Source organism: Oryctolagus cuniculus, chromosome 4, assembly GCF_051225735.1.
Source record: "Oryctolagus cuniculus isolate XC-2025 breed Fujian yellow rabbit chromosome 4, ASM5122573v1, whole genome shotgun sequence".
Taxonomy (NCBI): Eukaryota; Metazoa; Chordata; class Mammalia; order Lagomorpha; family Leporidae; genus Oryctolagus; species Oryctolagus cuniculus.
Window position 1 is genome coordinate 67,587,199 of NC_142870.1, and position 27,341 is coordinate 67,614,539.

Here is a 27,341-nt window from a genome sequence, read left to right on the forward strand (position 1 = left end):
CTGGCAATATTAAAATCGATAGAGAACAGAGGTGAAAAGCAATGAGTGGGTGAATTCAGCCTTTGATTTGAATATTCTTCACGTCTTTAATGAAACAAGCTGGCTGAGCTAGAGTGTTTGGCCAAGTTACAGCAAATCAAGTCCTTTCACCTCAATGGACTTTCAAAGCTTCCCTCGTCCCTCCAGTGACTCTCACAGCTCCACTTGTCATTTGTGTGGGAGGGAGATATCATTATGTACGAAACAAGGAGACTTGACCTTTAAATGTCAGCGCGAGAGTGGAGTCTGGCCATTCTGTCTGTGTCTCCCATCAGCTTACTGGAGTCTGAGAGAGCCAGTCCGACAGTGCATACGTGGGGAAGGAGCTGAGAAAGGAGCACGTCATCTGTGCCTCTGTCTTTCTTATGTAACCAAGGAAAAGCAAAGGAAGAATTGGGCTGGCCCCTGTTATCCAAATGCCTGTTCCAGACAGAGCCATCACTGGGAAGTCTGTGTAGATTTGTATTGCAAGAGCAGACAGAAGTCTCGCCCCAAACTCCAGGGATGTGTCACCGTTTCTGGTCAGCTGTTACCTGTAAGGAAGGCAAATGCAGTACCAGAGACCTAAGCATTTATTATTCATGGAAGTCCCTGATCAGACTCCTCTGTGGCTGTGGAGGAGCAAGGCGGGCGCTGCTGAGTCCCCTGAGCGCCGACCACTCACCGTACAGGACTGCAGTGCAAGCCGGGTGGTACGAGCTTAGGTTGGACTCTGTGTGCTCAGCAACCTCCAGTCAGTTCATGAAGACATCCCCTGCCTTGCACTTGCACTTCCCCTCTTTGTGCAGATGCACTGAACTGTCCATTTGCAGGCTGTTCTAGTTCTGTCAGTGGTGTGTGTGCAACACTCTCTTCTTGGTGTTTGCCTCATTTTCTACCTTATTCTTTTGCAACTTTATAGTTTTCTCCTTTTAATGTCCTCCAGATCCCTAGATCTTACTTATCCATGCTTGTATTGCTGGCCCTTGTGGCATTAAAAAATGCCAGTCTCAGTGCACCAAGGAAAACATTGTTGGGAAAGTGGTCTTTTTAAAGGGGCCTGTCTCAGAGAGAGGGCTCCCCTTGTGCTGTTGGGCCTTCCTCTCCCCTCAATGTGGCACCACCCCGTGCCCCTGTCTGGGGACCATGGTCCAGGCATTAATGAGGCACAGCCAGGAGGGATGATGGTGCCTCACAACAGGTGCATGCTTCAGGCAGCTTAAGGACAGGGCACCCTTCAAACTGTCACTCTAAAAGTATGTATGCATCAACCAGGGAGAGATGTGGAAATGAAACAGGACCCCTTCTTTAAAACTCTCCACAGCTTTGTCCTCCCACGTCTCTCCCTTCAGCTCTGTACCCCTGTGATCACCTCCTTCTCTCGATTCCCATTCAGCTGATCTCCCCTTCCTCATCGGAGCCACAGAGGCCTTTCCAAGCCTCTGGCCACACTTGCCCACCCTGCCCCTGGTTTGCTCCTGCTGCAGGTCTGTCAAAAGCCATTAACCCCAGAGATGGCTATTTCAGTTGTGCCTAGCAAACACAAGAAACCACAGTGGCCAAGATCCAGTCTGCTTAGAGAAGACGGGGGATAGAAAACTACTTTTTTTTTATCAAATATTTTTATTCTAAATAAAGACTTTTCTATGTGCATTGAAGGGCTTGCTTCTTTACCATCTTGCCCATTTTGGTAGGAGGCGCTGGGGAAAACCTGCATCAACTGGCACCGAGTTTGCAGCCTCTCCCAGCAGTGCTTTCGCCTCCCTCTAGTTAGCGCTTGCTGCTGTGCCTCTCAACGTGGCTGCTCTTGGAAGCCCACGGTCCTGACCGACTGGCTGCCATTCTGAGTCAGGAAGATGCTGTCAGTGCAAGTGAGCTGATGAAGGCCTCCAGGGGAAGTCAGAGCCAGACAGGAGGGGGGATTCTTGCTGGGGGTGAGAGAGGTGTCCCTGCAAATATACCTTGTCACCTTCTGAGTCTGAGAATGGACACTTGTGGTGAGGGAGTGAGTGGTTCCTATAAGGCTCTACTTCAAGAAACAACCTGACTGATAAACTCCATGTGCATATTGAGATATGTAGGTTTTTTTTTAAATTAATTAATTTATTTGAAAGGCAGAGCAATGGGGGAGGGGTGAGAATAGGGGGAGGGGACCAGGGGAGACAGAGAAAGAGAGATCTTCTAGCCACTGGTCATTTCCCAAATGACTACAACAGCCAGGTCTGGCCAGGCCAAAGACCTGAGCCGAGAACTCCATGTGGATCTCCCATTTGGATAGCAGGGGCCCAAGGAGTCCACTGCCTACCCCAGCCCATTCACAGGAAGCCGGGTATGAAGCAGAGCAGCTAGGACTCAAATCAGCAAGCACTTCGATGTGGATGCCAGCATCACAGCAGCTCCTAAGCCTCTGCACGCTGTGTTTTCAGTCATTTGTAAAATTAATAAGTAGAGGGCTCTGCAAACCTTAGAAAAACATTCACAGTTTTTTTAATTGCTTAAAAACCACAGTGCATTAAAACAGAAAAGCACTTTTTCGGAGAGAATGTTTGAAAGCCTACATCTGCATTCATAGACCACTTTCTAAAATCTATCAATGATGGATCTTTAAAAATTTTTAACTGATCCATAAAAATTCTATGTATTTTTGTGTTCTCAAGTGATGTTTTGATGCAGGTATACGTTGTATAATGTTCAGATCAGGATAAGCCCACCTGTCTCCTCAAGCATTTGGTATTTTTTTACAGTGACGTTGACAGATTTCTTAATAGAGATTCCACAAAGACAGAATCTTCTGGGCACCAGTGTAAATCTTATTTTCTCAGGAAAATCAGACTTTTACAATTGCTTAGTATGTCTCTAGGCCATCGTCTCTGAAACTGTCAAAGATGGGTTGACAGTAGGAGGAACTATTGCTTAGCTGGGCCTCTCTATTTCTGATCCCAATTCCATGTGGGGGTCTGTTCCCTCTTCCAGTCCTCCTCCTTAGAGACCGGAACACATGATTCTCTCTAGCTTTAAACATGTCTTTCTCTTTGCAGCATACAATTGCTTTTTCTACTGCTATTTGCACTGACTGTCTTCTGACCTAGTTGAGCCTTTGCTGCTACAGACACCTCCTAGTAGCTAGCATCATCTGAATGACCTGACTTTATTAAGAGAAAGGGTGAGCAAAGTTTTTGGTTGCCTGTATTTTTTAGAGTCTTCTAGTATCCTTTTGTCGAGGCTGTTTTTGTTGGACAGGGAAGGGTCTTGACAGCTAAGATCTTTTTAATTTGCCCAGAACATTTCTTTGGCGTGCGTGTTTTATGCTAATTTAGAAAAATAAATTTGACATTCAATGCAATTTCTATGCAACATCATCTCCAGGGTAGGCTGACTGCATTACTCTGGCCTAACTTGACAGGGTATATGATAATAGTTAGAGAAAGAAATTATGCAAATTACAAATTATACGACCTAAAATTCAGCCTGAGATAAAATAAGCAAGCCCTAATTAAGCACTCTGACTATTCCTAATAGAAAATACATGCACATAAAGTATATGTTTTCAGTCCATGCTTGCAATCTCAGTTTTGCTAGAAATAATATGAAGTCCTGATACAAATTTGGAGTTGAAGGTAGTCCATTGGCACAGTGCTTCAGATGCTGCCTGGGATGTCCACATCCCCATATCAGAGTATCTGGGTTCAAATCCTGGCCCAGCTCCTGATTCCAGCTTCCTGCCAGTGCACATTCTGTGTGGCAGCAGGTGATGGCCTCAGATACTTGGGTTCCTGCCACACACACACTGGAAACCCAAATCGAGTTCTTTGTTTCTGTCTTCAGGCTGGCCCCGTGCCAGCAGTTTCAGGCATCTGGGGAAGGAACCAGTGGACGGAAGGTCCCTCTCTGTCGTCTCTGTCTCTTTCAGCCTCCTCTGCCTTTCAAATAAATAAAATAATATTTAAAGAGAGTTTTAAGGAGTATCCTAAAAAGAAACAACATAATTTAAAAAAATGGAGTTTACATGGAATTTTGAAGACTTTTTAGGAAATGAACTCAAAATAATATTTAAGAGAATTTTTGGATAATGAGTAGTCTATTAGAAGCTCTCTATTGATATTTGTAAAAGTGTTTCAGTGAAATAGATTTTTAAAATTCCTTCAAACATACTTTTCCAAATAAATAAAAGGTGTCTCTCCCCCACCAGGAGTTCTTTTCTAGATTGCATTTCAGGGGGACCAATGTTAAGTGTCACCAGGTACACACAGACCTGCACATAAATACCTTGATAATGGGGAGGGTAGTAGTTCCAAACACCTCTACATATAACTCTTACTATCCAAATTCTTGCTGTCTAGCCATTTGCTACGGTGACTTATGAGATGGTCGTACTCGGAATTTGCTATCTGAGTCACAAATTCTACCACGGGGAATTCACACGCATGAGCCAGCAAAAATCCTTCAGTTACAGGTACCTCCAGAAAGGCAGACTGAGACTGGAGAGCAACCATAGCTCAGCTGCCCTCTCTGTGGGCTTGACTTGTGCCTTAGTGCCGTCAGCTCACAACTTTATTGAGTGAAAATGTCTTCTAAAATGGTGAAAGTCTGTGAATAAAAGAGCAAACTCAAGAGACCTCAAAAGTATATACACATGAAGAAAATAGGAACTATACATGACTATTTTCAATGTGTAGGAAAATACAGAAACCCTTCTTCTGAAAATACTGTTGTTTCTGGTGTTGGTGTTTAAAAATGAGAAAGATTCCTTGTGGCTGGTTGTATAGATGTTTTAATATTTTAGTGACATTTGTGCGAAGTGGTAGGGTTTTTTGATAGTTTAGAAAGGCATTACTGGGGCTGGTGCTGTGGCATAGCAGGTAAGGTTACCACCTGCAGTGCCCACATCCCATTTGGGCTCCGGTTTGAGTCCTGGCTACTCTACTTCCAATCCAGCTCCCTGCTAATTTGCCTGAGAAGGCAGTGGAAGATGGCCCAAGTCCTTGGACCCCTGTTCCTGCCTGGGAGACCTGGAGGAAGCTCCTGGCTTCGGATCGGCTCAGCTCCTGCCGTTGTGGCCATTTGGGGAGTAAACCAGTGAATGGAAGACCTTTCTCTCTGTCTCTGTCTCTGTCTCTGTCTCCGCCTTTGCCTCTGCCTCTCTGTAATTCTGCCTTTCAAATGAATAAATAAATCTTTAAAAAGAAAAGAAAAGAAATGCATTACTGTTTTCCCATTTCAATAATGGGTTATATAAGCTTTTGCGCTCCACAAATCTTCCATCCTACATGTTTTTAGCAAAACGTTGGACTTCTTTTTGCATAGAAATCTCTTGAGAATGCCTGTCTCCATGATGCTAAAATTTTAAAATTCAAGAACATTCTAGAAACTTTCTCACTATACTTTAATGAATGAATTAATTGTATTTGAAAGGCAGAGAGACAGAGACAGACAGACAGACAGATATTGCCCATTCACTGGTTTATTTCCAAAATACTGGCAACAACTTGACTGGGCCAGACTGGAGCCAGGAGACAGAAACTCCATCCAGGTCTTTCAAGCAGGTGGTGAGGACTCAAGTACTTCAGTCAGGGAGCTGAAATTGTGAGGGGAACTGGGATTCAAACCCAGGCACTCTGAAATGTAATGTATGGACGTGAACCAGACATTTTGAGATTTGATGATTGTTTACAGCCCTTGTCTCTTCTGTTGTGGAATAGTGGTTTTTTTTCTTCATACTATTTGTTGAGTTCTTTTACTTAGCATAGTGTTAACTTTATGATCATTAAGTAAACTGAAAATAGATCTTCACAAAAATAGAGAGTGGGAATGTGAGAGAGAAGAGGTTGGACCATGGGTGGGATGGACGGTAAGGGGGCAGGTGCCACTATGTTCCTAAATCTCTATATATGAAATCTGTGTAACTTAAATAGAATTTTCAAAAAATGAAAAACATTTTGAAGAGCCGGGTACTCTGATACAGGATGTGGCCCTCCCTCCAAGCAGCAGCTTTCCTGCTCTGCCGCATACTTGCCTCATCACCTGCACTTGCAAGTCATCTGGTCTCTGTACTTATTTATTCCCAAAAATTGACATGGAAGTGAGCTAGAGATCATTTATCATTTTACTTTTAGTGCCAATTTAAACTGAAACTGCACAACACTGAGATCTGAACTTAGCTATTTTCAACGTTGATTTGGGTTATAACCTAAGATAAATCAGTTTAATTGTATATTTTATTTTTCCAACTTAAATATTAGCTGCAACAGCAGATCCTTAAATATGAGTATTCTAGGTTTCATGGTGCTATTGAAAAGCCAGAATAGGGACCAGTGTTGTGGCATACTAGGTCAAGCCTCTACCTGTGACACTGGCATCCCATGTGGGTGCCAGTTCGAGACCCGGCTACTCCACTTCCAATCCAACTCCCTGCTAATGTGCCTAGGAAAGCAATAGAAGATGGCCCAATTACTTGGGCTCCTGCACCCATGTGGGAGACCTGGAAGAAGCCCCCAGGCTCCTGGCTTCATCCTGGTTCAGCCCCCAACCATTGCAGGCATTTGGGGGAGTGAACTGATGGATGGAATCTCTCTCTCTTTCTCTCTCTCTCTCTCTCCTTCTCCCTCTCCTCCACCTCTTCCTCCTTGCTCCATAACTCTGCCTTTCAAATAAATAAAAAATAAATTAAAAAAAATAGAAACTAGAATTGCTTCTTAGACAGTATCACCTGAGTAGATGACACAAATCCCTTCATAACGAATAATAATAATGCTTGAGCTCATTCTGTCGCTTGGGGACTCTTCTAAGTGCTTGCCTAGTTAGCTTGTTTATTCTTCACAATAAATCATTGACGTTGGTGTTCATGTTATCTCCATTTTACAGATAAGGAAACTGAGGCACAGTATTTAACTGGTAAGCGATAGAGCTGAGATCATGAACTTGGGCAGCTTGGCACCCAACCCTATTATTTATTTACTTATTTTGACAGGCAGAGTTAGACAGTGAGAGAGAGAGACAGAGAGAAAGGTCTTCCTTTTCTGTTAGTTCACCCCCCATATGGCCGCTAGGGCTGGCGTGCTGCACCGATCCGAAGCCAGGAGCCAGGTGCTTCTCCTGGTCTCCCATGCGGGTGCAGGGCCCAAGCACTTGGGCCATCCTCCACTGCCCTCCTGGGCCACAGAAGAGAGCTGGACTGGAAGAGGAGCAACCGGGACAGAATCCGGCACCCCAACCGGGACTAGAACCCAGGATACTGGCGCCGCAGATGGAGGATTAGCCAAGTGAGCCCTGGCGCCGGCCCAACCCTATTCTCTTTTTTTTAATTTTATTTATTTATTATTATTTTTTTTTTTGACAGGCAGAGTGGACAGTGAGAGAGAGAGAGACAGAGAGAAAGGTCTTCCTTTGCCTTTGGTTCACCCTCCAATGGCCGCCACGGCTGGCGCGCTGAGGCCAGTACACCTCGCTGATCCAATGGCAGGAGCCAGGTACTTATCCTGGTCTCCCGTGGGGTGCAGGGCCCAAGCACTTGGGCCATCCTCCACTGCACTCCCGGGCCAGAGCAGAGAGCTGGCCTGGAAGAGGGGCAACCGGGACAGAATCCGGCGCCCCAACCGACCGGGACTAGAACCCAGTGTGCGGGCGCCGCAAGGCGGAGGATTAGCCTAGTGAGCCGCAGCGCCGGCCAACCCTATTCTCTTAATCACTGTAGGAACTTCCCTGTAATTTATTCAGAGCTATGATAATTTACTGAGCCACATCTCTGGGACTCACTGTTTGTAAAGTCTTCATTCTAAACTCTCATCTTGTAAATCCAGGTCCTCTAGAACTGAACAGACAGAGAAATGGCTTCTGGGTCCTGGGCATGACCAGTGGGAACATAGAAGGATACCCAGAAAAGAGGGAATTCAATGGTTCCCAATTCGGTGTCCTAGGGACAGGACTGGTGCAGGATGTGTGCAGTGAGAAACGGTTGCTGGTGGACTGAGATGACATGCCAATTAAGGATAAAGAGAGGCCCAGGATCAGAGGTCCAGGGTGGCAACTCTGCCTGGCATGCACCATCATCCCCTAAGGAGTCTTTCTAGATGTTCCGTCCTGATTGGAGCGCCCCTTTAGAGATGCTAAACTAGACACGCTGTAACAGAAGCTACACTGTCCATCTGGTTACATACTGCACATATATCTTTGTTTCGTACTTAAAATAACAGATGTTTTTCATCCCTGCACCCCCAAGATTCGATTTGTGCAATGTCAGTGCCTAAAGGTACAGATACACAGAATGATAGGCGGAAACCAAACTGGGGGAGATGGGGCCAGAGAACCCTCCTGGGGGGCTGAGGAACTTGAAGGTCAGAAGGGTCACCAGAGGCAGAGGAGCACCCAAGGGCAGTGGGGACCGAAGATTTTCTTACCTAGGTGAGGTCAGGGGTTCTTTGACATGACATCTGCTGCTCCTGAGACACAGCCAGGGATGGAAAACAGTTTCTTCACTTTTTTTTTTTAAAGATTTATTTATTCATTTGAAAGTTGGAGTTACACAGAGAGAGAAGGAGAGGCAGAGAGAGAGAGAGGTCTTCTATCCACTGCTTCACTTCCCAGATGGCTGCAACAGCCGGAGCTGCGCCCATCCGAAGTCAGGAGCCAGGAGCCTCCCCCGGGTCCCCCACGTGGGTGCAGGGGCCCAAGGACTTGGGTCATTTTCCACTGCTTTCCCAGGCAATAGCAGAGAGCTGGATCAGAAGTGGAGCAGCCGGGTCTCGAACTGGCGCCTATATGGGATGCCGGCATTTCAGGCCAGGGTGTTAACCCGCTGCGCCACAACGCCAGCCCCCAGGTCCTTCACTTAACTCTTGTCTCCTCTTCCCTCCAGTGCTACCAAGCTGTCTTCAAATCATCAGGAAAGCCACTGGGTTGAATGGATCATTTCAAGCAGTGTGATTTGAACTCTATTTTATTTAGAAACCGGACTCCCAAAGAAGCTGCTTTAAATTCCTTTTAATTGAATTCAGAAAATGGCTACTATTCCAGTTTGCAAGCACTGGGTAATGAAGATGGTTTAACTAAAAACTGCTGTGCACTCACTGAGCTCGCTGATCTTCAAATAACAAACCTCAGAAAGAATCGAGCAGCGATTCGTGTTCCAGATAAAGAGGATGCTGCTTGGCCCTGGTGCTCACAAAGTCAAAGGCCAGCTCGTTTTCCCACACCCCACCACTCAGTTTATTTCTTAACCCGGTTCTGTGCAGGAGAAAATAATGAAATAACACTGAACAAAGGTCTCGCTAACATTTTCCTACTCAGATATCTCTCTCTCTCTCTCTCTCTCTCTCTCTCTCTCTCTCTCTCGGTGATTTCACTGCTGCAGGGGTTTTATTCTGAACCCTGGTCCATTGCACACCCCAAAGGCCCTGACTAATCTTAAGTAACAACATCTGATTGCCTCCTAGAAGGTGTGATGAGAAAAGGAAGGCCTCCCAATATCTGTTCCACAAACAAGCTGTGGTTATTCAATTGACAAAGAACGGTTGCGTGGTCTGTTTACCTAGAAGTAAAGACACCCATGTCTTAACTGACATCAGAGTACCTGGGTTTAAGTCCCATCTCCATTCCTGACTCTAGCTCCCTGCTGATGCGACCCCAGGGAAGCAGTGATGGCTCAAGTGATTGGGTCCTTGCCACCCACAGGAGAGAACCAGGTGTCATTATGGGCATTTGGGGGAATGAACCAGCAAGTGGGAGCCTTTTCTGTCTCTTTGTTTCTCTTTATGTCTCTGCCTCTCAAATAAATAAAAACTTTTAAAATATTTCTAAAATATGGAATAGTCCTAAAACCAAATAGTGAAGAAAGCACCTGACAAAATACGGGAAAGGGAGTCCACCAGGTTACTATTTAAAGGTTTGGAAGTCCAATCCGAGAAGGTGATGTCCAGAAATCAGAGAACGTGATGGGAGAGGATGAATCTGGCACTTAGGGCAGTGGGGCTGAGTCTGGTATCCAACAGCGGCACGTGGGGAGCCTCTGCATCCCACAGAGCTCCTGACTTGGAGGAGCTGTGGTGGGACCATGGGCTGTGGTGTTGTCTAAGGGCTCCTCTCAGTGGGTATGCAAGCTAGGGAATCACTGCCTTAGATGTTAAAGGGCTTTCACACACAGTGGCCAGGGTTCTGTAAGTGTAAAGCGAGGAAAATGAATCATTATTAATGCCTGTTGATCATGTAAGAAAATAGGCAGAGATAGGAGAAGTAATTGTAAAAATGAAAAGATTACAGAAAACTAAGTTTCTAGAAACTGAGACAAAAAAACCTTCCCCTTTCTAAAGGCTAAAATTAGTCCCAGGAATGTAAAACATTGAGGAGAGACTTGTATGTCCATATTGCCAGCTATATATGGAATAGTCTTGAGATGACAGCAAAATCCCATGCCTGGAGAAGTCTGAAAGTAGCATCTAATTCTTGATGCCAATTATTTCTTAAATCCTTATTGGGGCTGCTCTGTAAATGAGAAATACTAGAGAAGAGGAGAGCATCTGGTGTTAATGAGAAAGTATGTTGGAAAATGCGATACAAATATTTTTGGGTGCATCTGGGACCATATACATGATACTTTATTTATTTATTTTTTTGACAGGCAGAGTGGACAGTGAGAGAGAGAGACAGAGAGAAAGGTCTTCCTTTGCCATTGGTTCACCCTCCAATGGCCGCCTTGGCCGGCGCGCTGCGGCTGGCGCACCACGCTGATCTGAAGGCAGGAGCCAGGTGCTTATTCTGGTCTCCCATGGAGTTGCAGGGCCCAAAGACTTGGGCCATCCTCCACTGCACTCCCGGGCCAGAGCAGAGAGCTGGCCTGGAAGAGGGGCAACCGGGACAGAATCCGGCGCCCCAACCGGGACTAGAACCCGGTGTGCTGGCGCCGCTAGGCGGAGGATTAGCCTATTGAGCCGTGGCGCCGGCGATACTTTATTATTTGAGAAGCAGGATGACAGAAAGACCTATCCACTGGTTCACTCCCCAGATGCCAAGACTGGACTGGAGACAGGAGTTGGAAATGCAATCTAGTTCACCCATGGAGGTTACAGGGACCCAATCATTTGAGTCATCACATGCTGCATCCCAAGATCTGCATTGGCAGGAAGCTGGAGTCAGGACCTGAACCCAGCACTCAGATGTGGGACTCGGGTGTCTTGTTTTTGTTTTTGTTTTTGTTTTTGTTTTTGTTTTTGTTTTTGTTTTTGTTTTGACAGGCAGAGTTAGTGAGAGAGAAAGAGAGAAAGGTCTTCCTTCCGTTGGTTCACACTCCAAATGGCTGCTATGGTTGGTGCGCTGTGCCGATCCGAAGCCAGGAGCCAGGTGCTTCTCCTGGTCTCCCATGTGGGTGCAGGGCCCAAGCACTTGGGCCATCCTCCACTGCCTTCCCGGGCCACAGCAGAGAGCTGGACTGGAAGAGGGGCAACCGGAACAGAATCCGGCATCCCGACCAGGACTAGAACCCGGGGTGCCGGTGCCACAGGCAGAGGATTAGTCTAGTGAGCCGCGGCGCCAGCCAAGGGTGTCTTAAACAGTTAGGACTAATGCCCACTGTGTATACTTGGTTCATATGTATAGACAGAAAATGTGCTTCAACAGTGATCCTATCAGCTTTCAGGAAGTTATTTATTAAAAGGCAGAGAGAGAGAACTCCCAGCTGCTGGTTCATTCCTGAAATACCCACAAAGACTGAGCCTGGGCTGGGGTCAGAGCCAGGAGCTGGGAACTCTATCTAGGTCTCCCATGAGGGCGTAAGAACCCAATTACTTGAGCCATCTCTGTTGCCTCCCAGGGTCTGCATTGGCAGGAAACTGGAATCAGGGGCCAGAGCCAGGTATCATACCCATGTACCCAGTGCGGGATGTGATCATCATTGTTGTTGTTGTTGTTGTTTTTTAAGATTTATTTTTATTTATTTGAAAGGCAGAGTTACAGAGTAAGAGAGAGATCTTTCCTCACTTCCCAAATGTCCTTAACAGCCTGGCCCAAGCCAGAAGCCTGGAACTCCATCTGGAGTCACATGTGAATGGCAAGGTCTCAAGTACTTGGGTCATCCTCCCCTGCTTTCCCAGGCAAATTAGCAGAGAGCTGGATCAGAAGTGGCCCTCATATGGGATGCTGGCATCACAGGCAGCAGCTTAACCCACTGTGCCCCAATGCCAGATCCCCAGATGTGAGTGTGGTAACATGATATCTTAACCACCAGTCTAATGCCTGCTCCCAGAGCTATAACTTAAGACAGCCAGCTTTTGAGTATGAACAAGGCTAGAGTGAAAGGACAGATGTTAGTGTCCTTTTAGTCATGATTATTTGACAGATAATGAATATGTCAGTGAGGAAGTGGCAGTGGAAAGCTACAAGAAAAGACAGGTTTGATCCATGTTGCAAAGGTCAAATGCAAAGTTTGGCAAGTAGTTGGGTGCAGGGGTAAGGGAGAAGGAAAAATTGAAATAGAATCCAAGATTTCGAGTCTGAGCGACTGGGAGAACTAATGGCAGAAATTCAGGAGAAGCACTTTGCGGGGCGACAGGGACAAGCAGGAACTTGGACATTGCTCAAGTAATTTTCTTGGTGAACAAGCCACAGCATGAAGGATCACAGAATGATGTTGGAAGGAGGTTTGACACTTAGAAAGGCTGGGCTGGAAATGAAGCTTCTGGGGGTGGACATTTGGTGTAGTGATTTGTCACTGCTTGGGACACCCATGTTCGATATCTGAGTGCCTGGTTCAAGTCCCAGCTCCTACACTTCTGATCCAGCTTCTTGTTACTGTGCATCCTGGGAGACAACAAATGATGCTTAGGGATTTAGATCCTTGCCACTTACTTAGGGAGACCTGGATGGAATTCCTGGCTTCTGGCTTCAGCCTGACCCAGCCTGGGCTGTACCTGATATTTGGTAAGTGAACCAGCAGATGGAAGTTCGCACTCTTGCACACTCTCTCTCCCTTTCAAGTAAAATGAAAAAAAAAATTAAAAAAAAAAATTAAAAAAAAAAAAAAGAAATGAGGGGCCAGTCTGTGGGATAGTGGGTAAGGCTGCCACCAGCAGTGCTGGCAACCTATATGGGCTCTGGTTCTACTCCCAGCTGCTCCTCTTCCAATGCAGCTCTCTGCTATGGCCTGGGAAAGCAGTAGAAGATGGCTCAAGTCCTTGGGCCCCGGCACCTGTGTGGGAAACTGGGAAGAAGTACCTGGCTCCTGGCTTAGGATAAGCACAACTCCAGCCATTGCGGCCATCTGGGGAGTGAACCAGTGGATGGAGGACCTGTCTGTCTCTGTCTCTCTCTTTCTGCTTCTGCCTCTCTGTAACTCTGCCTTTCAAATAAATAAATATTAAGAAAAAAATGAGGCACATAATGGTGTGATGGCCTATGGAAAATAGGAGCAGGTGAGGCCTCTAAAAATGGGAAGAGGAAGGTGATAAAGAACAGGTCCTTGGAAAACATCAGCAAAAGATGAGGAAAAAGAAGGGCACTGGGGAATAGGCACACCCAGAAGTATGCAGCTGTGTCACTGACCACAAGGGGGCAGAAGGTTCCAGAAAAGGGCTGACTTGGTGAACCCTTTGGCTTTGTTGATTTGAAAGTTGTCAGGATCAAGAGTAGCAATAGGAGAGTAGGAGGGGAGTAAGTAAGAAGTGAGTAGGTAACAGCCGACAAAGGCAGCAGGTCTGGCCTGCAGGTTCAAGAACTTGACAGTAAGGCGGGGAGAGAAGAAAACAGTGTGAAGGGGTAAGAGATGTAAGGGAAAGTGCTGCGTTTCATTTTAAGTTAAAAGGGTAGCACTTAAATCTATGAAGCAGCCATAGGCACTGCTGAGTGAAAATGCTGAGGTCCTGCTGGGTAATAGTGGCAAAAATATTTCCAGTGGCAGAAACCATAGCAGATGAACTGTAAAGTATTCTCTGATATTGTCATGAAACAAGCCAGAATGCATGGACCGCTCCCCTGGCGATTCCCGTGCAGAATTACAGACTAAGGCAGGGACCAGCGGAGCAGAGTTCTTATCCCCTTTCCTGGGATGCATGGATTCAGTTCATACCTCCCAGAGCACAGCCAGAGAACTGCTTTCATTATACGCTTTGAAGACTGTAACAACCTCCATGGGAAGAGAAGGGAAAGTATTTTGTTAATGGATGTGGATTTATAAAATATTGGGATTTTCTTTTTCTAAGTACAATTTGCAGATTGCAATGTGTGTGGATATTACACATGCAGGAGGGAGGAGAGCATTTTAGCCTGCTACCCCTAGTAAAAACTTAAATGCACTTACATGCATAACATAACCTAAATGTTATTTCAGTCTTTCTATCGTCTGGGAAAAATAAGCAGAAAGGAAAAATTTATAGTGGCTAATGAGTGTCAGTCGGCTGTGGCTGCCATCAGCCTAGGCGGGACGAGTGCTATAAAACATTATAAAACATTCAGCAAACAGTGCTGTGTCATCCTGTTCCATTCTGCAAAGGAGTGGGGAGGCTGGAGCTGGGCGCAGGCTGTCAGAAAGGAGAAGGAAGGCCGGGAAAATGGAAAGGAAGCAAGAGGCAGAGAGAGCCTGGGCTCTCCCCAGGGCATGCACACTCTTCCTCTTCATTCGGCTGGGCTGGACACTGTGGGTGCCCCTGTGTGTTCAGAAGTGGTCCCCCAGGTCCCTTGCTGTGACATTTCTGCGCGATGCTCAGACACGGAGGAAAGCATCGGAAGTTGTTAGCACATCTCCCCACGGAGATAAAACTGGGCTCAGAACCAACAAGAGAGCCCCAGGGGGGGACTTGTCTTCTCTGTGCTTGGATAATGGCTACTCCCTGATGCCTGGGAAGAGTTAAGTCCAGGCTGTGCCTTGCACTGCATCACACACTCAATCCTGAACAGCTGGGCTCCTCATCATGCATATATGTGTCTGTCTATATATTTAGATACATAATGTACTCATGATAAATCTCCCAATGAGGAGGTATACAAACTCCCCCTTGCTGTGGTGCCAAAGGAAGCAGAGCATTAGGCAAATAGCCAGTGAGTCTCATTACCAGAGACAACCAGTGTGGAGAGTCCAGGGGGACTTGCTCCACATTCCTATTAGTGATGGCCATTTTTTAACCTGAAACATGCTGGTAATTTTCTCACCTGCAAAACTCAGTTTGCCTTAATATTCATAAATATGCTTTTCCTTAATACTTAGTGAATGACCTCCATCTTCTAGATGCTACATAAAAATAAAGCATCATTTGTCATTTTTCCTCATTTTGCATTTTCTTTCTTACTAAAGCCATCACAGAATGATTTATTTTCAGGAAAGGAAACAATATTACATAGAACAGTAGTCTTATAAAATTCTATATTATGCATGAAATGCCTTCTCTAAAATTTAGCAAAATTGGGAACAGTGGGAATGAACTAGTATTAATATAAGAATCTTGATTGTAAGATGGGTAGTTGCAGTTAAGAACAAGATTAGTAGTGTGAGAACAAGTATGTTTTCTTTTTATATAAAGGAATTTATTAATACATTAGATTCTCAAGGTCACAGCAAATTCATCATAATTACTACAACAGAATTCTCACTACTTATAGTAATGTGATATTAATACAAAGAACAGATTCAATGTAGTTCTTAGTACAATTCTAAGAATGTAATGAAACTTCCCATCCTGCCTTCCTCCCTTTCTTTCTCTCTCTCTCTCTCTTCCTTCCTGTCTTCCTTTCTTTGTTCCTTCTCTCCCTCCTTAAGGATGTTTCCGTCTGAGATTTTGCTTACAAACTGTGGTCACCTCTGTGGAGTCCCAGCCTCAGAGTTAGACACAGCACTGAACAAGTCAGCCTGCCATCTGAGTTAGCAGATAATAGACTGACACTGGATAGATACCAGTGGCAAAATGAAAGATACATGTTAAATATGATTGTCACGTGAACACAGTACTTTTCTCACTATAGCTAGAAATATGCTTATCGTGATCACTGATATCTTATAGCAAGATAATCTCAGTGTCTAAGGGAATGTCCACCCTTTCCCAAAGAAACTATTTAATGAGTACAAATATCATAAGTACAACTTTAGGAATATAGTGATTCTTCCCACCATACCCACCCCTTTCACCCTCACTCTCATCCATCCTCCGCCCTTCTCGCCTATTTTCAGTCCCATTCTCCATTAAGAAAAAAAAAGAAAAAACTGTTCCTCAACAATCAAGACAAGGGCTGTTCAAGTTATTGCTTCTCAAAGTGTCAATTTAACTTCTACAGATTGTCTTGTAGGCAGTCTATTAGTTATCACAGATCAGGGAGAAAATATGGTATTTATCCCTCTGGGACAGCCTTATTTCACCAAGTATGATGTTTTCCAGATTCATCCATTTTGTTACAAATGACCGGATTTCATTTTTTTTTTTACTGCTGTGTAGTATTCCATAGAGTACATATCCCCTAATTTCTTTATGCAGTTCAGTTGATGGGCATTTAGGTTGATTCCATGTCTGACCTATTGTGAACTGAGCTCCAATAGACATGAGGGTGCACATAACTCTTTTATTTGCTGATTTCATTTCCCTTGAGTAAATTCCCAGGAGTGGGATGGCTGGGTCATATGGTAGGTCTGTATTCAGATTTCTCAGGTATCTCCAAACTGATTTCCATAGTGGTTTTTACCAGTTTACATTCCCACCGACAGTGGATTGGGGCACCTTTTTTCCCATATCCTCACCAGCATTTGTTGTTTGTTGATTTCAGTATGAAAGCCATTCTAACTGGGGTGAGGTGAAACCTCATTGTAGCTTTTTTTTTTTTTTTTTTTTTTTTTGACAGGCAGAGTGGACAGTGAGAGAGAGAGACAGAGAGAAAGGTCTTCCTTTTTGCCGTTGGTTTACCCTCCAGTGGCCGCTGCGCGGCCGGCACATCGCGCTGATCCAAAGCCAGGAGCCAGGTGCTTTTTTTTTTTCCTGGTCTCCCATGCGGGTGCAGGGCCCAAGGACTTGGGCCATCCTCCACTGCACTCCCGGGCCATAGCAGAGAGCTGGCCTGGAAGAGGGGCAACCGGGACAGAATCCGGTGCCCCGACCGGGACTAGAACCTGGTGTGCCAGCGCTGCAAGGCGGAGGATTAGCCTAGTGAGCTGCGGCGCCGGCCACCTCACTGTAGTTTTGATTTGTACTTTCTTGATGGCTAGTGATCTCGAGCATATTTTCATGTGTCTGTTGGCCATTTGGATTTCCTCTTTTGAAAATTGTCTGTTTAAGTCCTTGGCCCATATCTTTCTTTCTTTTTTATTTTTTTATTTTTTATTTTTTATTTGACAGAGTTAGACAGTGAGTGAGAGAGACAGAGAGAAAGGTCTTCCTTCCATTGGCTCAACTCCCAAATGGCCACTATGGCTGGAGCTATGTCAGTCTGAAGCCAGGAGCCAGGTGCTTCTCCTGGTCTCGCATGAGGGTACAGGGGCCCAAGCACTTGGGCCATCCTCCACTGCCTTCCTGGGCCACAGCAGAGATCTGGACTGGAAGAGGATCAACCTGGACTAGAACCCAGTGCCCATATGGGATGCTGGCGCCACAGGCAGAGAATTAACCAAGTGAGCCATGGTGCCGGCTCTTGGCTCATTTCTTAGCTGGGTTGTTTGTTTTGTTGTTATGGAGTTTCTTGATCTCTTTGTATATTCTGATTATTAATCATTTATCAGTTGCATTGTTTGCAAATAATTTCTCCCATTCTGTTGCTTGGCTCTTCACTTTCCTGACTGTTTCTTTTGCAATACAGAAGCTTCTCAATTTGATGTGTTTCTTGTGTTTACATATGAATTTCAGCATCATTTTTTTTCCAGATCTAAGAAGAATTTCTTTGCTATTTTTATTGGTATCACATTGAATCTGTAAATTGCTTTTAGGAGAATGGACATTTTGATAATACTGATTCTTCCACTCCATGAATATGGAAGATTTTCCCATTTTTTTGGTATCTTCTTCTATTTATTATTTTGTAATTCTGATTATAGAGGTCTTTGACATCCTTGGTAAAATTTACTCCAAGGAATTTGATTTTTTTTGTAGCTATTGTGAGTGGAATCAATCTTAGAAGTTCTTTTTCAACCATAGCATTATTGTGTTACAAAGGCTGTTGATTTTTGTGTATTGTTTTTATATCCTGCTACTTTACCAAAATCTTCTATGAGTTCCAATAGTCTCTTGGAGGAGTCTTTTGAATCCCTCATATATAGAATCATGCCATCTGCAAATAGGGATAGTTTGACTTCCTCCTTCAAATTTGTATCCCTTTGATTTATTTTTCTTGCCTAATGTCTTTGGCTAAAACTATTAGGACTATATTCAATAGCATTGGTGAGCGTGGGCATCCTTGTTGATTCTGGATCAAAGTGAGAATGCTTCCAATTTTTCCCCATTTAATAGGATGCTGGCTGTGAGTTTGTCATAAATAGCCTTGATTGTGTTGAGGAATGTTCCTTCTATGCCCAGTTGCTTAAGGTTTTCATCATGAAAGGGTGTTGTATTTTATCAAATGCTTTCTCTGCATCTATTGAGATAATCATGTGGTTTTTGCTCTTCAGTTTGTTAATGTGATGTATTAGATTGATTGATTTGCAAATTTTGAACCATCCTTCCATACTAGAGATAATCACCCTTGGTCCAGGGAAATGATCTTTCTGATGTGTTGTTGGATTCAATTGGCCAGAATTTTGTTGAGGATTTTTGTGTCTGTGTTCATCAGGGAAATTGATCTGTAGTTCTCTTTCTCTGTTATATCTTTTTCAGGTTTAGGAATTAAGGTGATGCTGGCTTCATAGAAAGAATTTGAGGGAATTCGCTCCCTTTCAATTGTTTTGAATAATTTGAGAAGAAATGGAATTAGTTCTTTAAGTGTCTGGTAGAATTCAGTAGTGAAGCCATCTGGTCCTGGGCTTTTCTTTGTTGAGAGGGCCTTTATAACTTATTCAATTTCTGTCTTGGTAATGGGTCTGCTTGGGTTTTCTATGTCTTCATGGCTCAATTTAGGTAGATTGTATCTGTCTAGGAATCTATTCATTTCTTCTAGGATTCCCAGTTTGTTGGCATACAGCTCTTTGTAGTAATTTCTGATGATTCTTTTTATTTCTGTGGTCTCTGTTGTTACATTTCCTTTTTCATCTCTAATTTTATTGATTTTGGTCTTCTCTCTCCTTTTTTTCTAACTTTCATTTAATAAATATAAATTTCCAAAGTACAGTTTATGGATTACGATGGCTTCCCCCCATAACTTCCCTCCCACCTGCAACCCTCCCCTGTCCTGCTCCCTCTCCCCTTCCATTCACATCAAGATTCATTTTCAATTCTCTTTATATACAGAAGATTTAGTGTAAATTAAGTAAAGATTTCAACAGTTTGCACCCACACAGAAACACAAAGTGTAAAATACTATTTCAGTACTAGTTATAGCGTTAATTCACATTGTACAACACATTAAGGACAGAGATCCTACATGAGGAGTAAGTGCACAGTGACTCCTGCTGTTGACTTAACAATTGACACTCTTGTTTATGGCGTCAATAATATCCCTAGGCTCTTGTCATGAGTTTCCAAGGCTATGGAAGCCTTTTGAGTTCGCCAACTCTGATCTTATTTAGAAAAGGGCCTAGTCAAAGTAGACGTTCTCACCTATCTTCAGAGAAAGGTACCTCCATCTTTGAAGGCATGTTCTCTCCACTGGGATCTCACTCACAGAGATTTTTTTTTTTTTTTGCCAGAGTGTCTTGGCTTTCCTTGCCTAAAATACTCTCGTGGGCTGTTCAGCCAGATCCGAATGCCTTAAGGGCTAATTCCGAGGCCAGAGTGCTGTTTAGGACATCTGCCATTCATATGAATCTGCTGTGTATCTCACTTCCCATGTTGGATTGTTCTCTCCTTCTTAATTCTGTCAGATAGTTCTCTCCTTTTTTTGTTTAGTTGGGCCAATGATGTGTGTGTCAATTTTGTTTATTTTTTCAAAAACCAAACACTGTGTTTTTGTTGATCTTTTTTTTTTTTTTTTGGATTCAATTTTCTTGATTTCTTCTTAATTTTAATTATTTCATTTCTCCTGGTTTTGGGTTTGGCTTGCTATTGTTTTTCTAGATTCTTGAGGTGCATTGATAGATCATTTATTTGGTGCCTTTCTAATCTCTTGATGTAGGCACCAATTGCTATAAAATTTCCTTTTAACACTGCTTTTGCTGAATCCTATAACTTTAATGTATTGTAGTCTTCATTTGTTTCCAGAAATTTTTTGATTTCTCTTTTGATTTTTTTTATGACCCACTGTTCATTCAGGAACATGTTGTTCAGTCTCCATGTGTTTACATATGTTCTAGCAATTCCTGAGTTGCTAATTTCCAGTGTCATTGCATTGTGGTCTGAGAAGGCACATGGTATGATTTCAATTTTTTTTTTTAATTTGCTGAGACTTGTTTTATTGCCTAGCACGTGGTGAATCCTGCAGAAGGTTCCATGCACAGGTGAGAAGAATGTGTATTCTGCAACTAATGGATGAAAGTTCTGTAGATATCTGTTAGGTACATTTGGTCTATAGTGTCGATTAACTCTGCTGTTTTCTTGCCGATTTTCTGTCTCGTTGATCCATCCCTTGCTGAAAGTGGGGAAATCCCTCATTACTATTGTATTTGAGTCTATGTCTCCCTTTAGATCCATTAACTTTTTTTAAATAGCCAGGTTTCCTGTAACTAAGTGCATACACATTTATAATAGTCACTTCTTCTTGTTGAGTTGATCCCTTAATCATTACATAGTGTCCTTCTTTGTCTCTTTTAACAGTTTTTGTGTGAAAGTCTATTTTGTCTGATATTAGGATGGCTACACCAGCTCCTTTTTGGTTTCTGTTAGCATGGAATATCGTTTTCCATCCTTTTACTTTCAGTCTGTATGCATCTTTGTTGGTGAAATGTGTTTCTCATAGGAAACAAATAGATTGGTTTTGTTTTTTAATCCATTCATCCATTTTTGTCTTTTAACTCAAGAGTTAAGGCCATTTACATTAAGGTGACTATTAATAGGCAATGTCTTTGCCCTGCCGTTTTTCCATATATATTCCTATCTTTTATTTTGAATTTCCTTTCTACTTTTACTGGAAGATTTTCTTCCTTTACCTTCTTCCATAGTGATGACCATGTTTCTGTATTTCTGTGTGCAACACATCCTTAAGCACCTTCTGCAGGGCTGGACAAGTGGTGACAAATTCTTTCAGTTTCTGTTTGTCATGGAAGGTCTTTATTTCACCTTCATTCATAAATGAGACCTTTGCAGGGTATAATATTCTGGGTTGACAGTTTTTTTCTCTAAAGACTTGGACTATATCTCGCCATTCTCTCCTAGGGTTTCTGATGAGAAGTCCACTGTAAGTCTAATTGGAGATCCTCTGAAAGTAATCTGACATTTCTCTCATGTACATTTTAGAATCTTTTCTTTATGTTTCACTGTGGGGAGTTTGATTACAATATGTCATGGTGAAGATCTTTTCTGGTCATGTCTATTAGGATTTCTCTGTGCTTCCTGTACTTGGATGCACCTTTTTTTCTCCAAATTGGTGAAATTTTCTGTTATTATTTCACTAAAAAGGTATTCTAATCCTTCCTCTCTTTCCACACCTTCAGGAACTCCTAGAACTCATAAGTTGGGTCATTTTATAGTATCCTGTAGATTACCAACAGGTTTTTTTAGTTTTCTAATTTCTTCTTCTTGTGTTTGGTCTGACTGCAAGATTTCCTGTGATTTGTCTTCTGAATCATATTCTTTCTTCTGCTTCACCAATTCTGTTGTTAAGGCTTTCCACTACATTTTTATTTGTTTTATTGAATTCTTCATTTCCAAGATTTCATTTTGATTTCTCTTTAAGATCTCTATCTAATGGGAGAAATTTTCTTTCATGTCATGTATGGATTTCATTAGTTCATCATCCATTTGCTTCAGGTTACTTCTAAGTAATCCTACAATCAATTTTTTGAATTCCTTTTCTGGCATTTCTTCCATCTCATTACCTTCACAATCTAGTATTGAAGTGCTGTGTTCTTCTGGGGGCATCATGTTGTGTTCCTTATTCTTGTTTCTTGAATTGGTGCATTTGTTATTTGGCACTTGTTGGTTTCCTCTGTTTCTTCGCTGTGGTGGCTTTTATCTTTGGACTATATCTGTGTGGATTAGTGGAGTGTCTGCTTTGAGGGATTATTTAGAGATTTGTAGTGGGTGTGGCCAAGAAGCTCTGTTCATTTCTCCAGGGTGAAAGGTGTGTTGAGGTGATATACTCAGGCTTGGCATGGTAAATCGCCTCTTTTTTTTTTTTTTTTTTTAATCAGAGGGGAGGTTTGTTCTTGTCTGTTGGCATAGACTCAGCTGAGCTCCTCTCTTCCAAGGAGACCAGTCCTTGGCTGTAGCCCCAATGAGTATATTATTTGTCTGCTTTCCACAAGAACCACACAAAGGATCTGTGCAGCCCTCGGTATAAGATCAGATTCCCCAGCAGTGTATCTTGCCAGGTGACCAGGGAGCCCTGATCTTGTGGAGCCTCCACAGTGTCTGTACAAAGCCCCAGCCACACCCTGAGTTCTCCCACACAGCCTTAGTGTTTTCACAGTCCCGGCACACAAGCCTCTCACAGTCATGAGCACCCAGCCCCCAGTCTGTTCTCCCCACCAAACTCAGGAGTCTCCACTTGGCTCATTCCTGGGCGTGGACACAAGCTGGCACATCTGTTATTTATGTCCAAAATGGTGCCTGCACTTTGTCAGTTTGTTATAGGGCACCTTTGCAGAATGAACGGGGAGAAAAAAAACGTGCCCCCCTTTGTTTTTTCTCCTCTAGTTTGGTGGATACACTCTCCCCCATGGGGCTCCAAGCCAGATTTCCTCTAGGCTCTTCCTGCAGCTTTTTCTCCAGTAGCTTGGGCTACTGCAGTCTGGTCTCACCTTGCTCTCCAGCACTGGTACCGAGGCTCTTGGCTGGTAGGGTCCTAAATTGTGCGTGTCTTCACCCTACACATAGGTCCACTGTGTTCCTTTAATTTATGTAGAGTTTCCTCTGCTGTTTTCTCCCTAACTATTACATGAGACTGCACCCTTTCCACTTTTATTAGACTATGTCCTCGTAGACTTGAGCAGCAAGCTTCCTCCCTACTCCACCATCTTAATCCAATCCCCCTTTTGTTCTATAAGGCGCAATAACACCTGGACCATTGAACAATAATCTGGGCTCAAGATAAGAATTTAGAAAGAGGGCATGTAACTAACTGGGCTTTATCTGCTCTGTCAGGAGTTATTCCTAGCTGAGTCAGATTTGTATAATAGTAAAATACAGTATATTACTGTTTTTATTGTTTTGTATTTTGAAAACATAAGAAGAAGGCAAATTTGCTTTTGTTTCTTGTTTTGAAGTTCTGCCTTTCCCACTGTTTAAATACTGAACTAGACGTGGTGTTCCCATGACCTTTGTTTGCCTGAAGGCTCAAGGAAGTGGATAGGTCCCGAGTAAGCATCCTCCATGGGGACAGTGAAGCAGCCCCCTGTGTGTTTGCATTTATTGAGGAGATTCTTCAGCAATGAGCTTTGTTTTTCCAAATGTTAGAGTTTACTTCCTCAGAAAAGCTTTCTTGAAATGAAATTATTAGATCAAATGGTATGAATATTTTAAAGTTCCTCTTTGTAAGCACATTTTTAAAAAGCTTTCCAAAGCTTTTTCCAATTTACCTGATATGAGCAATATATGAGAATTATAGTATCACCTGGAGCTTGACAAGCTGCCAATAAGACTATATTACTTTTTATTTGTGTTTACTTCATTCCTAACAACCTTGAAAATTTTTGCAAGTATTTATTTGTGCTTTTTAAGCAGATTTTGGTGGTTTTGTTTTTTGTTTGTTTGCTTGTTTTCAGTATGTTTTCTTCTCACTTGGCTTGGTTTCCCCAGCTGCAGTCTCATCGACTTCCTCGCCTCTGTTTCTGTACACAGGCTCTCATGATTCCTTCAGCTACTGGGTCGATGAAAAGTCCCCAGTGGGGCCTGACCAAACCCCAGCTATCAAACGCCTCGCCAGGATCTCCTTGGTGAAGAAGCTGATGAAGAAGTGGTCTGTGACCCAGAACCTGACCTTCCGAGAGCAGCTGGAGGCTGGGATCCGCTACTTTGACCTGCGTGTGTCTTCCAAGCCAGGAGATGCTGACCAGGAGATTTACTTCATCCACGGGCTTTTTGGCATCAAGGTCTGGGATGGGCTGATGGAGATTGACTCTTTCCTCTCACAGCACCCTCAGGAGATCATCTTCTTGGATTTCAACCACTTCTACGCCATGGATGAAGCCCATCACAAATGCCTGGTTCTCCGGATCCAGGAGGCCTTTGGAAGCAAGTTGTGTCCAGCCTGCAGTGTGGAAAGTATGACGCTGCAATCCCTGTGGCAGAAGAAGCACCAGGTAGGAGGGGAGGTGATATGGAGGCAAGAATTTAACTCTTGGTTCATTTCCTAGGCCACAAGGTATAAAATAGCTCCATCCAGGGCTGGCAGGCTAGAAAGTGTGGGTTGTTTGGAATATTAAACATATGCAAACTGGATCTTATGTCTCAAAGTGATTTCAGTGGCTTCACTGGGCTCTATTGAACTGGGATTAACACCTGCCAAATATTTAAAGCTAGCCTGGCCACCCATTTGACATCTAAATTGAATTCCAATGGCATGGTAAGAACCAACACAACTCAAAGTTGTGAAATCGGTCCAGTTGGTCGTTAACATCCTGTCTCTCCTGAGGTCTGATTTACCTTCCTAATTCCTCCCAGGGATGGTGCATTCCATTATGCCTTCAACTCAGTGTCAGGTAATCATTGCCTAGGTATTGGTTAGGAAAACATTAGCTGACAAAGTCATGTGAAGTCATTCATCTCAGGAGTGTGCTACTATTTTTAAAGACCCTCTTCGTAGAACTTGGATGATAGAAGAAGAGAGTTAAAGAAGGAAGGATCTCCAGCCTGGGTAAACATTCCCTGGGTTGCTTAAGGTGAGAAGAGCCAGAGCAGGCATTTGGTACAGCAGTTAAGTCATTGTCTAGGATGCATGCATCCCATATCAGAGTATGTGGTTCAAGCACTAACTCCTTTGCTTCTAATCCAGCTTCCTGCTATTGCACACCCCGGGAGGCAGCCGATGATAGTTCAAGCACTCAGGTCCCTGTCACCCACATGGGAGACCCAAACTAAATTCCGGCTTGTGACTTTGGCCTGGTCCAGCCATGGCTGTTGCAGGCGTTTGGGGAGTGAACCAGCAGATGGAAGATCTCTCTGTGTCTGTTTGTTTCTGTCTCTTTGCCTTTGAAGTAAAGTGAAAGTAAATGAATTTTTACAATTCTTTTTTAAATTGAGAAAAACCTCAAAACCTAGGCACATGAGGGACATGCTCAGGAAAAGGGATGTGGGTCTTACAGGGATCCCACTGTGATCCCAGGGATGACAGTGAAAGAGAAGTGCTTAGGGGAAGACAGCCTCAAAAAGAAAAAGGAAAGCAAATAAGTTTTGCTCAAAATTTCCCACATGCTCAATGTGACACATTGACCAAAATGTTATAAAGAAGCAGATATTTTGAATAAAAGGAGGATCTTTCAATTAAAAATTAGCCAAAGAGTATTCGCTTAGAAATATTTACTGAACACCTAGTATATTCTTAGGACTTGAGACACATCAGTAAATAAATCAGGCAAACACCCTTGCCCCCATGGGGCTCTCATTCAGGTGGAAGGAGGGAGAACATAGAATAAAAATAATAATACATTGTGTACAATGCCAGGAAGTGGTAAGAACCATAGCAGGAGAGAGAGCAAGTACAGAAAGAAGCAGCAAGGTTGTGTGGCCTAGAGAGTTGGTTGCACTCTCATTAAAACACATTTGAGGGAGTTAATCTGTGAATATGGAGGAGCAGAGGAAGCAAACAGTGCGAGCCCTAAAGGAGGAGCGTCCCCGCTATCTTTGAGGGACAACAGGGGTGATGGGGCTGGCAAGCGGGGGAGGACCCTGTGGAGGAGGGGTTAAGGGTGGGAGTGGGTGATCATGTGGTCCTTGAAGACACTGTGATCTGGCTTTCTCTGAGTGAGGAGAGTTCTGAGCACTGGTTGGTGGGGCCTGGCAGATCTTAATGGGATCCTTCTGATGACTAGGCTGAGACTAGGGCAAGGGGCTGGTGAGCAGGAGTGGGAAAACCAATCAGAATACTGTTAGTGGCAAGTGGTCAGAAGGAAGAGCCAACAGGGACTCCTAACAGGATTCCCTGTGTGAAAGAAAGTGCAGATCCAAGAGTGACTCCCAGAGTTTAGTAACTGGAAACACCAGGCGGCTTTGTACCTGGTACAAGTGCTCAATATCTTTGACTCCAGAGTTTGATGAGTTAATTCTTAGTGTCTGTTAAAATGCAGCTAAGCCACATTTCCTGCTAAAACTTTGGTGATATCTTACCAAAAATTTATCACAGTTCTTTCACTTAAACCTGAGTTTATATCTATTCTGATTCACAGGTCTCACTCAGAAAGAGATGACTGTAACAACAGCCTACTGTTCATATGCCTTGGTGATTTTTCACAACTGGCGTCATGTAACATACTAATAAAAACATTTTCTCTTTATTAAAGAGCACCTAGCATCAGAAGGTCTCAGAGTTAGCAGGATGGGAGAAGGGGGTGGAGATCTGTAAGAGGGCTTTTGAATACTGGGATTCAGCTAAGGTTAAATTTGAGTGCAGATACAGTTTTGCAGTTGTGTACACAAATGGCATTCTGCTGGCTGACATATTGCATACTAAACTGTTCAGAAACCTGAGAAGTAGGAACGGTCTTCAGGAATAATGAGTAGTGGGGACATTGAACTTCTAGCAGTGGAGTGATGATCTGTCATAGTTTTTGGTTTTGGTTTTGTTTTAAAGATTTGTTTATTTGAAAGGTAGAATTAGAGAGAGAGAAAGAGAGAGAGAGAGAAAGAGAGCTCTTCCATCCATCGGTTCACTCCCCAAACTGACTACAGTGGCCAGGAGCTGGAACTCCATCCAGGTCTCCCATGTGGGTGCAGTGGTCTAAGCACTTGGGCCATCTTCTGCTGCTTTCTCAAGTACCTTAGCAGGGAACTAGATCTAAAGCGGAGCAGCAAGGACTCAACATCATAGGTGGCACTTAATCCACTGGGCACAACTCTGGCCCATGTCATAGTTTTTAAGTATGGACCAGTTTCACTATATTATCTTACCACAAATACTAAAGTTATAAAATAAAGACATTTTGGCTGGTGCTGTGGCATAGTGGGCTAAGCATCCGCCTGCAGTGCCAGCATCCT

The 27,341-nt window shown here is 43.6% G+C and overlaps 1 protein-coding gene across 1 annotated transcript in view; it reads left to right on the top strand.

Annotated features, from left to right (window-relative positions):
* PLCXD2 (phosphatidylinositol specific phospholipase C X domain containing 2) overlaps positions 1 to 27,341 on the top strand; it is a 66,519-nt gene that overhangs the window by 18,694 nt on the left and 20,484 nt on the right. Inside the window, exon 2 of the mRNA XM_002716713.6 lies at positions 23,991 to 24,451. Coding sequence (XP_002716759.1) covers positions 23,991 to 24,451 — 461 coding nt within the window. The remainder of the gene's footprint in view (positions 1 to 23,990; positions 24,452 to 27,341) is intronic.